We start from the raw sequence: 15,331 nt of genomic DNA, 5'->3' as shown, positions 1-15,331 counted from the left end.
ACTGTCCGGTATTTAAGCTCATCTCCCTTCACCAGCTCTACTCACATAAATCACTGTTACGCTCGTCTCCCTTTCATTCACACACATTATGTATTCTGTCTTGTTTCTACTCACTTTCATTTCTCTTCTCTCCCATGTATACCTCCACCTCTCCAGGCTCTCTTCCACCTGCTCCCTACTCTCACTACAGATGTCATCTGAAAACATCATAGTCCACGGAGACTCCTGCCTGACATAATCTGTCAACCTGTCTAACACCACAGCAAACAAGAAGGGGCTCAGAGACCATCCCTGATGTAATCTTACCCCGACCTTGAATCCATCTGTCACTCCCACTGCACACCTTACCACTGTCTTGCAATCCTACATGACCCTCACATACTGCTCTGCCAATCCTGATTTTCTCGTGCAGTACCACAGGTCCACATATGCTTTCTCTAGATCCGCAAAAACAGCAACTCCGTACGACCTTCTCTATACTTCTCCATCTGCTCTTTTATGGCATGAAGCCATACTGCTGCCTACTGATTGTCACCTGTCTTCTTAACCTAGCTTCAACAACAGTTTCCCATCGCCTCATTGTATGGCTTATCTGAGGAGATAAGCTCAGCCACATACTGTTTGTTTTTCATTGGCTGACTGATGTCTCCAAATGCCCAGAATGTGTCTCAGCTGTTGAAAACACCGCATTATGATGCAAATTTATTCAGCGACCAGCTGCTGTATCAGGATGATGCTGCAACACATCCTTGAAACTTTTAATGAGCTCACCGTTTTGAATAATAGGGACGGTGAGGTCACACAAGTCAAGATGCGCACGGGTGCTCGTGTGGGTGCGCGGGTTTCTTGTCATAATGGACATGCACGTGCTTAAGTGCACGCAAGTGCAGCTTGACATTGAGCGTTTAAGAACACTCAGCGGGCGGCACGCGAATAGGTAACAAGTCATTATCTCATCATGTCAGGCAAGACAAATACAGGCCAGGAGCACACCCACGCGTAGCTGAATGGCAACTTAAGAGAGGATTAACACCAAGTGGGAAAATGAAGCCGACTCTGAAGTGCCAAAAACTTTTTTCCACTACTGGCCACCAAAGGCTAGCTGCAAATGTGAGTCAAACCCTGTAGACTCACTAGCTAAAGAGGCCTGCAATAGAACATTATAAAGTATGTTAACAGCTTGTATAAGGTATGTTTTTGGATAATGACTGATAGCTTTTTTCTAACTCATCCACCTGAACACTAGAGTTATTAGCACGACTGCTTTAATTGGCAGGTGTCCTGACACAGGCAGATGGAGCCAATCAGGGTCTGTTAGGCCTTCCTTCCACTACTTTGAGATATTAACCTGAACGTCTTCACTGCATTTTTGCTGTTGGTGCCTTATGGGGCATTTTTAATAGATTATCTGACAAATAATATGGAATACTGTGTGATTAAAAATCATCCACATTAGCTGGAAACTTAGCACTCCACCCTCTCATATAAATCTTTGGGATCGGTGACAGTGGCCAAAATGGTGATGCTGAGGTTTCAGCATACGGAGTCTAGAAAGCAGCGGGTGACATCATAATGGTAACACCTATCTTTTATATACAGTGTGTGATCAGAGCTAGTATTAAGTACAATGGAACATTTCTGATATTTGCTACAGTAACGATGAACTGTTAGATGACACATCAGAAACAGAGTGCAAAAACTCTTAAAATGCCAGTATAGTGAAATTTAAATAAAAGAAAAGGTCTCTGTGTTTTTCTTATTTATCTCCTGGATTTATGAAAACAGGTTTCTCATATTTTTGACAGCAAGAGACAAGAAGCTCACGTATCCTTTGACTCGATTCAAGATGCCAGATATTTTTTGCCATTCTTTGAAATGCATTTTTATCAGTGGTATTATTTATTTTATTTCATCCCAGGGTCACTAAACACATAAATGTGAGACTAACATTAAAATAAGTAGTAAGACGAGATGGCTACAGTCCAGTTGACTTCCAGCAAGAGTGCAACAGAGCATCTGCTGTACAGATGGCCTCAGGTGATCCAGCCCCACATGACCACAAAATCAACAGCACAACTCAACCAGCTCACCTCTGAGCCGTCTCACCACTAATTGATGCAATTAAACTGTCAGCAGTAGGTGGAAATCCAACTAAACGGATTGTTTGGTCTTGTGTGGGGGAGGGGAAGAGGAGGAGATCCTCCCCCCTATTTTGGTAAGAGCACTGAAATGGTATCATCTGTTAAGGTAGCAAATATTTGATGTAAAGAAATACTAACTAAAGCTTGTTTGATACTAGATTTCGGGGGACTAATGCAGATTTTTGGCAAATTAATTATTCTGGCATCAATATGCATTGGTTGATGTATTTTCTCTTTTGTGTGTGTCAACAAAGGAAATTTAATATTCACTGTCTTTCAGCTCCGTCTGCCAAGTCCTGGGGGAAATATGTTTCTTTAGGTGCTTAGTGCTGTTTGGTGCTCAGCAGGTAGCAGAGGCATATTAAGATATCACAGGCCCCGGGGCCACAACTTTATCAAGGCTTCCCAGCCTCTTTCCCAAACACTTCTCAAGTGTTTCCCAAGTTGCGCAAACATCAGCAGGACTTATTTTTCATACATACAAATGCATCAACAGTCAGTCATGGCTGCAGTTTAATTATAGTTAACAAAGCATGCTTGTCTGTCCAGTCACGCCAAATAGTGATTAATGATGGATAACTATGCCAAATCTGCTGTCTGTATTGCTGTCCATGTATAATATTAGTTTATCTAATTATCAGTTACAATAAAATGTGTTTTCACCGAGTGTTTTTTGAGGTTACCTGCAATATTTTGATTTGATCACTGAATCCACTTGGACATTAAAGTCACGGCTACAGATGATGTTCAAATATCACTGTAGAAGTGGCCAGAAAATCTCAATATTGAGGTGAATTTAGAGCTGAGAGATTATGCGTGCCATGTAATCCAAAAAGTTTAACTCATTCCTATCAACTACCTTCAAAATACAAAGATAGCAATGTATGTTCTGTACAGTGCTAGGTTTATTAAGTCTTCAGTTTACAAAAAAATTACAATTTGTAAAAACAGTATAATTATACAGTGGTAGCTAAATTTGTATATATATGTGTCTATGAAGGGAATGCACTTAGGATCTGTTAGGAATTAAACTAAATATCATTGGTGCTAAGTGAGCGCTGGACGCTGTTCATTTACAAAAAAGAAAAAGGAGCCTCTGTCCAGTATGAATACATATACACTGAATAAATATTTTGAAAAAAGATCAGTACATTGTGGAAGAAAAACAGCAATTTAGTGGTACAGAATCTGTGCAAGCCTTTCGAGGAATATAAGAACGTCATTTTAAGTAAATCTTCTTCATCAAATGGGAATGTGGCCCTCTGTGAGTCCTAAAGTGAGCAGGCAAGTGTCTTCTCAGAAATCTTCTTTAAAACAAGTGTAGAAAAGCACTTAGTGAGGACTAACTGCTTCAAGGTTTCCTTAAATCTATAAGCTGTCTAAGGACAGCTGCAGAACAAAAACAATGTCAATACCGTTTCAGTTATTATGAGCAAATCCATTTCTCCGGACCCTCAGGCCGTGTGTAATTGTTGTTTTGTTGGCACAAATTGCTTTCCCATTAAAGAGGACCATTAAGCCTGGAAGCATCTGAGCAGTGTATAAATCTCTGGTGTATAAAGGCCACAGTGTGAACCGGTAGTTCATCTCTTCCTGTTCCTGTTGTGCTTCACCATCTTCTTCCTCTTCAGGATCATCTCATAGAGTTTCTCCAAGCCCAGCTGGAGCCCCTGACCGTCCACAGCGCTGCAGCTCTGCACGTGATACAGCGTGTACATGCTCAGTTCATGAACAGAGAGCAGCTTCTCCACCTCGCTCACAGACAAGGCCGAGTCCAGGTCCTGTTTGTTGGCGAGAATTAGCACCGGGACTCCCTGATTCTCTGACGTGCGGGTGATCTTATGGAGCTCCACTTTGGCCTCCTCCATTCGCTCCACCTCGGTGGAGTCCACCACAAACACCATCCCGTCTGTCCTGCGAGTGTAGGACTTCCAGAGCGGACGCAGCTTGTCCTGCCCACCCACATCCCAAATCTGGAAGTTTATTCCACGAGATGCCCCAACTGCCACTTTGATCTTCTCTGTGTTGAAGCCCTTGGTTGGGATTGTTTTGACAAACTCCTTGAGTTTGAGCCTGTAGAGCAGAGAGGTTTTTCCGGCCGAATCGAGGCCAATGACGACCACGTGTAGGCACTGGAAGCTTGGCAGGAACGGCGTGCTGGGAGCGATATCAGTCAGCTGGTTCCCCATGACTCCAGCCAGCAATTCACACCTACTTAGGTGAGGTGAAAGATTCCTGTTTTAATCCGTTCTCAGTGGATTGGCATTTGGTCCCTGTCCAAGATCAGATGGTGCTTGAGGCCTTATCAAAACACACACACACAGGCTGGGTTAACATTTAATTAAAAGACAATGGGTGTTTAAGGAATGTTTGCAAACCAAGCTGCACTTAAAATGTTTCGCTACTACCGAGATGCTTACTTTACAATAGCAGTGTGTGTGTCTTCGAAATTTTAGATTTCAAACTATAAATGTGCCACATTACAGAGCTAAACATCAGTTAACTAGTGTCTGAGGTAATGTAGTTTCTTATTTGCTAAGGGTTAATCCTCTTAAGATTGTTAAACCTGAAGGGCTTTTCCTGGGCCAGATTGATTTGAATGCAGCCGATGGATAACATGTATTCAGGGGGTCTCTCTGCTGACTGCCTATAAGGACTGCTTCAGCTGCACTAATCCGGTTGTTGTTGACATCCTGATACCCATCAAACAGCTGCTGTTTGGACTAAATAAAACCATTACATGTTTACAAGGGCAGGTTTTATCTTGTTTTTTTGTTTTTATTTTTTACTTTGACCTCCCCCCCCCCCCCAAAAAAAAAATAATAATAATACAGTGTGCAAAGACTTTCTGTACTCAGCTTGCACAAGCATTGCCCTGTCATGTTTATTGACAGATGTTTTTATAACCTCGTTGTATGACTGTGTGTATATATGTGTGTCTGTGTGTGTGTATGAGGAATAATCCACCTTTTTCTCCAGTTTTCTCCCTCTCCTGCATGAAATCTCACTATCTACCTCATGTGACGACGTGTTTATCCTGATCGATATACCGCAAATAAATTTAAGAACTTCAACATCGTCTACCTATTGAGCTTGTAGGAATCCTGATATATTGGATTGATTGGATAGGATAGGAAAATAAAACATGCATGCAGTTTGCAGAGCCTGCACGAATCCCAGCATTGAAAACCGAGCCTGACCTCTCCTCTGCATATTTAAAAACCTTCCTACCTTTTTAGATGTTCGGTGAAATCATCATCCATAAGCGATAAACACGGCCATAGTTCACAACAAGCGATCTTCGTGTTCTCCTCCAGCAGCACTGAGAAGCTCCGGAGAGACTCGAGCGCACGGCACCTTAAGCCCGGTGACGTCACGGCCACCTGGAGGGTTGCTGCTCCGCGCCCCCTGCTGGTGCAGCAGTGAATTGCGTGCATTCGGGGTGTCATGACCAGCAAACACTGATGCATAATAACGTGCATATAAAAATTATTACAGTAAAACACCCCCCAGTGTTACTCTTTCTTCAAGTGTGAGCAAGTGAAAATGCATTCATAAAACATCTACACAAGAAGAACAAGTGTAATTTCAAATACACGAGTGAGTTTGACCACGTTCCTTTAGTCTTAAGAGGTTGTGAACATAGAGTGAATAAAATTCAATTCCTGGGTGTTATAACAGATGACAAAGTTTGCTGTAAATCTCACATTAAACATAACCAAAACATTTGAAATGGTCATTTGTGTGTCTGCAAAAAGTCTTGCATATGCTTTTCAGAATTTGTGGGCATGCATTTTACATGTATTATATGTTTTTTAATCTACCTGCCTCTTGTTAATGGGTCTCATTTGACAAAAAGAGGTCAGTGGAACAACCTGGTTAAATTAATGATTTCAAACAACTTGCTAGTTAACTAGCTCGAGAAATATCTTCACATGTATTGGTCTGATCCCCACCCCAGTAACAGCAGTACTGTTACAAAATACAATTGAGTATTTATTGGTTTTACTGGAATTTTCACACTTGCAGTGGTTCAGGTTAGACCATTAACTTACAGAGACTCCAGAGTGCCATAATATTTGCATGTCATACTACTGCGTGAAGTGTGTGCCCATAGAGTATCACTCTGCAATGATACTTTGGGTCCACCTTGTGTAGAGTCAATGACAGAGCAGGAGAAAAATATTGGTGACTTACTGTAGGTAGGGCGGACACTGGGTTTGGAAAGTGAAAAAAACATATATTTTTATTGTACATATTTAGACAATTTATACTTTTTAATTAACTCTAGTTAAAAACATGACAAAAAGCATACTCACTAAAACCAAAAGGATTCGGAGAACAGCAGATGAAATAACAATGATGGGTAAATAACTAAGTACGCCCTGTGATACAGTAGCTTGGACACATGACCCCGCATTTGACTCTAGAATATGTTGGTATACAGAGAAGTTCATGGTGGACTCACTGATGGTGCTCAGGTCCAATGGCTCCAAAACAAACCCAAGACATAACCCCTCCACCACCGTGCTGACAGTGGGTATGAGATCTTTGTGCCGATGTGCTGTGTTTGGTTTTGGTTCAACTCTGCACTCTGAATTGTAACCAAACATCTCCACTTCGGTCTCGTCTGTAAAAAGCACAATGTTCCTGAAGTCTTGTGGTTTTCTTCAAATGTAACTTTGCAAACCTAAGCTGTGCTGCAGTGTTGTTTTTTAAATCGATTTCTTCTAGAAACCCTTCCAGACCGGTCATACTTAATAAGTATGTCTCTAATTTTACTATCATACTTTTAACATGTTAACTGAGCCCTGCTGAGTCTGGGATGTAGCTCTTGGCACTTTTGCAGTTTCTCTGAATGCTGCGCGGTCTGAGCTTGGGATTAATTTCCTGGGATGTCCAGTCCTAGAAATATTGTCAGTTGTCCACAGTGTTTTCCACTTATGAATAATCTTTCTTACTATAGAATGATGGACTGACCTTATAATTCTCTCCAGGTTTGTAGGCAGCAACAATTGTCTTTCCTTAGTGCCATTGTGATAACACACACCTGATTGCTTCAGACCAGAAAACAGCCAAAACGTCTTCTTTTATAAAGCTGGTCACACTTGCTGATGATCAGTTAATCAAATGCATTTGATTAGCAGCACCCAGCTGCTACTGCTTCCCTCTCAGTTCCTATCAAAGCAGTAAAGGTTTCACAGGACTGCACAGAGCCATGTGACTGTCACATGACTGTCCAAGGACTATCACACAAGACCTTAAAACGAGATTGTAACTTTGGTTTATGCTTCTAAGTTTAGAAATTAAACATTATACCTGCATATTTTTCTGTATTAAAATTTTTAAGTTAGCGATATAAATATGCACTATAGTGTGACAATGGAAAGCTGACCTCAAGACAACCTGCTCACACCCTAGTGTTTAAAATATCATGAAGAAGCAATGAATGAGGGAAAAATGAAAACATATAATATGTAACATTAACCTTTACAGTTTAATAAAGTGCAAATGACCAACAATAAGGAGATCTATGGTCAACACAGTAGTACACACGTGGTCGCGTGCACACACACAAATTTAAAGACAATTTAAAATTGGTATGACTTCAAAATCATTTTTACATTTCACAAATTGTGCATTTTACACATATGCATGTTTGAAGCGTCAATATTTTTACATTATAACACTGTAGTGATTAATTTAAAGTCTTATTATGTGTTAAAACAACAGAGAGCAGTTATCGTGTATAAACTGCAGATTCATTACACTGAAGTCATATTCTCACAGGATGTGGAATTGTTGAATTGGTGCCACAGTCAATATACTCAAAGGTCTCCACGGACAGCTGCTCCGTGTGCGAGAGATACGAAATATTCATTGTCATTCTGAAAAAAGAAAAAAACATCTTTGTTACATTTTCATATTTCACGTCTGTGCTAATTTTTTTTGACTTCGTTATAATTCTGGGTTTATTGATGGGCGTTCCCTTCAACTCTAGGAGCATTTTAGTGTCTTTTAGCTGTTACATCCAAACTGATTCTCTCATTGGCTTTGTTTTCAGCCACATCAGCCAAAAGAGCTGCAATAAACCCGCTGTGCTCTGCGTAGCCAGCAATAAACAGCTGACAGACAAAGCTAGTAACCAGCTCGTGAGTCTTTCCAAACAAATCAAACAAATCTAAGATGAAATAAAATCCCACCTGACCATCCTTTTTTTTTTTTTTTTTTTTTTTTTTTTTAAGTTAACATGTTCTTTATTTCTTTTTTTTCTTTTTTTTTAAATCCCACCTGACCATCCTAAGAATCAGCTGATTATTTTTCTAGGGCACAAACTTTGGCATGCCTTCATTAAAATACCAAAATCCAGAGTGTCAAAATAGGACTATATAAGAAATTATTTTTGCACAGAAGGATCCAAAATGAAGATAAAAGGAAGAGTTTTCATTTTCTGCAGCTTGTTTTGAACAGCCACCCATCCCGTACAGTGACATGATCCTTTGCATTCACTTTTCAAAGGTTTCTGCAGTGAATTATCAGAAAACAGATAAATCACCCAGATTACCAATGCTTTTTGTCTGTTTCTGTACATCACAGACATTAAGTTGGTGCAGTTTTGCTGTTGAAACTGCGATATATCGCACGTTACTGATGCTCAAATGCTGAGCAAAAATGTGATTCCTGTGGATAGCTCTCGTTCTTATGAAGTGGTGAGGACTGAAAAATGCTCGAAAATATACTCATCAGCCACTTTTTAAGTACAAATGTTCAACTGCTCTTTGACCCAATATCACAGCAGCATTTAAGCATGTGAACATGGTTAAGATGACCTGCTGAAGTACACACTGAGCATCAGAATATAGAAGAAAGCTGCTTTAAGATGCTCCCTTATTCACAAGGCTTCTCACAGCAGGTAGCTCCATATGTTTTAAGTTGGCAGATTTCTTTTTTATGCCAAATCTCCCCAAAGGGATTTCTGTCTGGATCCATCCTGACTTATATCAACACAGTGGTGTAGAGGATGGTTTCTTGTTATACTTTGGGCCCCTTGGTAACAATCGAGCACCATTTAAATGCCTACATGAATATTGTTGCTGACCATGACCATGACTGTGACGAATGCTGTTTGGTTCCTTTTTTTAAGCAACTTAAAAACAACATGTACATGTAGTCAGTACAATCTATTTGAACTTTATTCTGTCCATCTATTTATGAAACTCAGGGTAGTACGCGAGGGGGCTGGAGCCCACCCCAGAATATCATAAGGTACACATCTGGACAATTCACCATTTTCTCACACAGCTAACAGACAAGCGCACAACCATTCACACCCACCGCCAGTTTCAAATCATAAATTAACCTAAACCCACAAATCTCCCCACACAGAAAGGTCCTGGTTAGCCGGTAGATTCAAACATAGGACATTCTTGCCACCACACCACTGTGCTACCTGTCTCTTAATTAGTCCAGTTAGCATCAAAGTTCTGAGCCACTGAAATCACTGAATGAGCACATTTCTCTCGAACGCATTTAAGGTAAAAAGCAGCTCCTCAATAGCAGCACTGTGACTGTCCTGTGGTTTAATTCCAAGTTCACTGAATTTCAAAGGAAAAACTGGACTTCCAGGAAGACCTTTCATGTCCTTCAGATTAAAAGATTCGACTTTGGCTTTGTGAAGAAAAATAATTTTGTGGTTGTGGTTTTTGTGCACAGCGGAAAAGTGAAGCTTTTAACATTGTGGGTTTAAAAAACTCAAAAGTGTCTCTGCCTCTTCCGCTGACAGAGGTTGACACTTACTGAAGCTCCAGAAATAAGGTGTGAATCTTGATGCTGCTTGACTTGCAGTAAGAGCTGAAAGACATGAACAAGTTGTGCTGAAGTCAGACATTTAAACAACAACAATGGACTCTAATAGTTTTTATCTTGAGATGTTTTTTGATGTTATGTGCTGAGAACAAAGATTTCTTTCTTACGCTATGCCTTCATCTTTAATATCCAGGCCAACTGAAATTACATTCTGTAAATTATATCAGAGGACACAGAGATAAGATGTTAAACACATGATAAATGCTGGATATCAACAGGACCTGTTATCCAGTCTGAAGCTTACAGATTTCAGTGATCTGGGCTCGATTGCGGTCATATTAGTGATCTTGTTCTTTCCCATGACTGTTTGACCAACCACAGCCTGAATGCTGAAGTCGACAATCTGAACTGAATAGTAGTTAGTGTTGGTGATGTTGATGAGATTCTGCAAAAGGAAAAAAATCCACAAGTCAAGTGCAACCGACACACCTGTGCATTATTAAAAAGTGTCTGGGAATTTTAAGTGCCCCACCATCTAAGTGGGGCAGTGACCTACTGTACCATCTGTCATGTGAATGCAACGCAAGTGCTTCTTTGTGGATAGTGTTTTGATAGAGGCAATAAAAAATGTGGTTGTAAAAATATGGCTTAACTCGTTTACAACTATGTATGAGGGACCTCCACTTGTTAACACACACTAGTTATGTTATGCTGCTTGTTTCCAACTAATTCTACATATTTTTATATAGAATCGGTCACCAAGAATTCAGAAATATTAATCCCAACTTCAAAACTGTCAGTCCCATTTTCTAATGTCCATTTTCAGAGATTAAAAAAAAGCATGCTTAGAGCCAATCAGGGTTTAGCATAGCTCCTGTAGCCATAGTCTAATGCAACCGATGGTGCAACAGCTATAATGGGAAGCAACGTCTGCAGGACATACATGAGTCATCAGTTAGAACTTGACGTTCATGTTATTTTAAAACATGTTACAAAGGTGAGTCATTTTCAGATATTTATTGACTCTCAAAATCCAGTTGCCTAATGTTTATCATGGCAGAAGGTTCAGAGGTCACCTCCTTCCTTTGTCCACAGATTTGCAGAGATGTGGGTAAAAGAGGGCAGAGACACTGCATGACAAATCCACAGTAATAGGAGGAAGTCTGTCATCAAAGCAGACAAGCATATATATACTGTAGTTTACTAGTTACACTTAATTAAGCTGGGCAGATATTCACAAACCCCAACTTACATTTTCTATTCAGTTCATTGAGGTTTGAAGGCATTTGTTTATGCTCAGCTCTCTTAAGCTCCTCCCACAACATTTCAGTCAGGTTGAGGACTTTGACTAGGCCACTGCGACACCTAAATGTTTTCTTTTTCATCTATTCTGCTGTAGATCTGCTGGTGTGTTTGGGATCATTGTCTTGTTGTGCGACTGAATTTGGCCCAAGTTGTGCATCTAGCAAAAGGACATTGTTCTAGGAGTCTTAAATCTTAACTCAAGACATGTTGCCATGTTCTGGTCACAGAGAATAGGTTTTCTCCTGGGAACAACTCATATTTTTCTAATTTACTGTCATGAACTTTAATATTTAACATGCTAACTGCAGTCTATAGAGTCTGAGATTTAGCTCTTGGATTTTTTTGGCAATTCCTGTTAGCATTGCACAGTCAAATGTGATGAATTTGCTGGGAAATAAACTTCTGGAATGATTGTAGATTGTAGCACTGCTCCAGGGCTGCAAACTGCCAAAACTGCACAGTGTCCTGTGAAAACATTGTTTTTTCACATGCCCATATTTAAAATTTAACTAAACTGACTTTGTGGTATCTCAAAAACAGTGATCAAGCCAGTCATCATTTGAATTATCGGACTATCTCTGATTAGCCTCACAACTGGGATGCTAATGCCCACCTAGAAACATTAAGTGCTGCCCAGATGTTTGGCTGCATACAGTGTTTTTTGGTTACTGTAACACCAAAACTACTGATGAGCAGAGTGATTTTCAAATTACTTACTGTGACGTCCATTTTAACTTCATCTGGGATGAAGTATACTGTGACTGATTGTACAGACACTGGGGTGAGGGTGACACTCCGTGGGAAGAGGAAAAAGAGGATCAGACAGCAAATAAGGAGACACAGGCCCATGGAGATGCAGACATGCAGCTTCCTGAAACAGGGATATGCAAAATTACATTTTAAATAGAGCAACAGTGCAAACCATAAACACAAAAATATTTCTAACTCGCTTGTTCAAAACTGTAAAAGCACCCCTCACACACACACATTCATGTACTGCTATACTCCTTACGTGCGTCTGGGTTTCAGCCTTACATCATTACACGGTATGACGGCAACGAGCTGGTCTTCTTGTCCTGCCAGTACAAGATGGAAATAAAGGTTTTGTTCTTACCACAGAAATGATGTGAAAGTATCTTAGCTGACACCAGCACATAGCCATGTTTTTAAGACTCCTTCAGTCAACTTGCTATTAAATGTGAAATGAAAGTAATTTGGAGAAGAAGAAGTAAACACTGTGTCAGTTTTTCACGACTGGTTCCTCTAGTTTTTATCATGCATGGGAAGCATTCAGCAGACAATGATGTCAAAGCCTTAAAACTCCAGTTAAAACAGTGGAAAATTGACAATAAAGACAGATAAAAGCAGATTTTTCTTCACAAAAAAAGGCCAACCTCTGGGGATTCGGCCAGTGCCACGGCATGTGGGGCAGTTGTCCCCTGTTGTGTTTTCATCCATGCTACCATATGGAGGAAAGTGCTTCATTCCTTTCACCTTCTCCATCTTTTTTGTTACATCAGGATCTCCTTTATTTTGCTGCTGTGCCACCATAGCACTCCTGAAAGAAAACATCCAGTAAAGAGCATGTTAAAAGGGCAAAAACCACAGTTTATAACTCGCAGTAAACAGCAGTGACTGTTGCCCAGTCAGCTGTTACTCACCTCCCTCACAAACCTTGAAATGACCAATAAATGATGCTTATTACTGCAATACATGTTAGGATGTGAGCAGAATCTACAGTGTGGGAGTGATCAGAACCTCCCTGAATTACTTTTATGTTTCCTGTCTCCGTTTTAAACAATGCTTTTTATGCTTATTTGTACTAGAGTAGCTTTTGAAGTTCAAAATCATTATACCAGGCCTTCCTGAAGACCCTCAATTCACATGACAAAACCAACTTTCAACTAACCTTTCTCTGATTGGTTGCCTCTAGTAAACAGATGGTGGTCAAGACTGACACTACACAGTCATAACATATATATAGATAGATAGATAGATAGATAGATAGATAGATAGATAGATAGATAGATAGATAGATAGATAGATAGATAGATAGATAGATAGATAGATAGATAGATAGATAGATAGATAGGAAGAAGTCAAGACATTTGAACTCAGATGACAGATGTTAAACTGGTTTGTTGTGTTTGGTTTGTGCTGTCCTGCGGAGGCACAAGTATGCAGGAAGTCTCCATAAAGCCACACTAAAACAACAGTGTGCTCTGTGTTTTAGAAACAGTTTGTACTCAGTCATAAGCTGAATATGAATTACAATTTTTGCCTTTAAATTACATATTTTAAACTTATTTCTATATGAAAATGCAAATAGCTTGTTCTATTACTCAGTATCCTGTGACTCTATAAACTTTAGATATAATCAACTAGATAAGTGAAGAAAATTATTTGAAATACAATAAAATGGTTTATTCAGTTTTCTGTGAGTGAAGATTACAAATTGTATCTGCTGTATATGAAAGACTGATCGTTACTGTGCAAGGCTTGAGTGTAAACAAGTATTTAAACACTAATTAAGAAATAAACGACTGAAAGTATTACTCCTAAACGTAATGGATGATTCTGAAGTCTAAAATTATTAAATGTATTATTAATTTAACAAAATCACAATTTTATATGCAATACAAATTAAGTTAAAAACCTCATCCTCTGCAAACTCACCTCACAGCTCACAATAAGTCCAAATATCATTCAGGATGAGCACATTAACGCTGCTAGCTCCTTTATGATTCAGCTTTTTCAGAAGCTACATTAAGACCGTGGTGCAGCTGCTTCATATACACACAATGTACTGAGTGCAACACTTCCTTGTCTTTTTATGTGTCACTCATTTCCTGATCACATGTGCTATTATCCAGCCCTACTATCATACCATAAGCTACTCAACTGGGTGTTGACACAATAATTTGCATATCAGCTAACGTGAACTATCTTTAACGTTGTGTCGTGCCATGGTCGTTACTCACGACCGAATTTGTTTCCCCTGCGTCGGGAGCGCGCACTGGGCACGGAGACCGGATCCAGCTCCAAACAACTAGACGTGGAATAGTGACGTTTTACTTTTGTGAAACACATTACCGTTCAGTTTGTGGGTTACAACAGGAAATGATTTACATTTCTTGTTCTCACGTGGTTTCGGATTATCTCAAACCGAGGACGTTTTGCCCAATAAGAGGATAATCACGTGTAAACTCGATTCATATAAACTTTAATACTCAATATAACACTTCTTCAACAAGCAAACTGACGTCCTGTAAAAATGTCATTTGCCCTGATTGTTGTACATCTCCAAAAGTTGTCTGCTGGAAACAAAAATACACCTTTCTGAGTACAAACAACTCCCTATTTTCGTCTAGTAAAACACATTTCTGTAGCTAGACAGACCGCAGGAATTCATAATAAAAACATAGCCTAAATGTAATAAAATGAGCCCCAAATTATTGTGAAAGATCTAGATTCTAGTAGAGATTTAAATTTAAACAAGAAACAGGTAGGAAACAAGGCAGGTATCTCTCAAAATACAACAGAACAATGTAAAAGGAGTAAAAATGGCAATTAGAAAATTATTTATACTCTTCTCAATAATCAGTGGAAAAGTTTTATTGGTGTTCAAGCATTGAAACCAATTTTAAAACTGCTGACCAGCTTTTTGCAGGTTTCTTCTGGGATTTGGCTGGAAGGCGTCTTTGTCAACACCATAATCTCCAACTCCCTGCAGATTCTCTATCAGAGTAAGGCGGGACACTCCAAAATGTCACAAGATGACTTTAAACCTAAATACGGCAGGCGGGTGAATCATTTGGGGCTTAACAGTATGTTTGTGTTGTGTATTTACACCTTTAAGCACCCACACTAGACACACAACCTATTTATGCTATATTCTCTTCAATAAACACAGTGTTCTGACATCAGGTTCCTTATTTCATTCCACTCTGCCAGATGCCCTGCTTTGTTAGCAAACGTTTTAAACAGTCAAATCCTGTACAAGTGGCCACAACCTTTAAACACAACTCCATATTTGACAGAGACGTTACCCTTCTCCTACCATATTTGCCGTTTCATAA

The 15,331-nt window shown here is 39.6% G+C and overlaps 2 protein-coding genes across 2 annotated transcripts; both read right to left on the bottom strand.

Annotated features, from left to right (window-relative positions):
• Positions 1-3,024: 3,024 nt before the first annotated feature.
• On the bottom strand, positions 3,025-5,508 carry arl4d (ADP-ribosylation factor-like 4D). Its single transcript, XM_085466827.1, has 2 exons — positions 5,373-5,508; positions 3,025-4,442 (listed from the first exon to the last, which is right to left on the bottom strand). The coding sequence occupies exon 2, from the start codon at positions 4,328-4,330 to the stop codon at positions 3,725-3,727; it is 606 nt and encodes a 201-aa protein (XP_085322953.1). The 5' UTR covers positions 4,331-4,442; positions 5,373-5,508; the 3' UTR covers positions 3,025-3,724.
• Positions 5,509-7,612: 2,104 nt separating this feature from the next.
• On the bottom strand, positions 7,613-14,123 carry tmem106a (transmembrane protein 106A). Its single transcript, XM_085466826.1, has 8 exons — positions 13,929-14,123; positions 12,647-12,810; positions 12,265-12,328; positions 11,970-12,123; positions 10,252-10,392; positions 10,115-10,158; positions 9,939-9,992; positions 7,613-8,029 (listed from the first exon to the last, which is right to left on the bottom strand). The coding sequence occupies exons 2-8, from the start codon at positions 12,801-12,803 to the stop codon at positions 7,918-7,920; spliced, it is 726 nt and encodes a 241-aa protein (XP_085322952.1). The 5' UTR covers positions 12,804-12,810; positions 13,929-14,123; the 3' UTR covers positions 7,613-7,917.
• Between the last annotated feature and the right edge of the window lie 1,208 nt (positions 14,124-15,331).

The sequence above is a fragment of the Copadichromis virginalis genome, linkage group LG8 (assembly GCF_057382275.1).
Source record: "Copadichromis virginalis isolate Kocher_CV1m ecotype Utaka linkage group LG8, C_Virginalis_male_GT1.1, whole genome shotgun sequence".
Taxonomy (NCBI): domain Eukaryota; kingdom Metazoa; phylum Chordata; class Actinopteri; order Cichliformes; family Cichlidae; genus Copadichromis; species Copadichromis virginalis.
The sequence above is the reverse complement of the archived record's forward strand: the minus strand, read 5'-3'. Positions and strand labels throughout refer to the sequence as shown.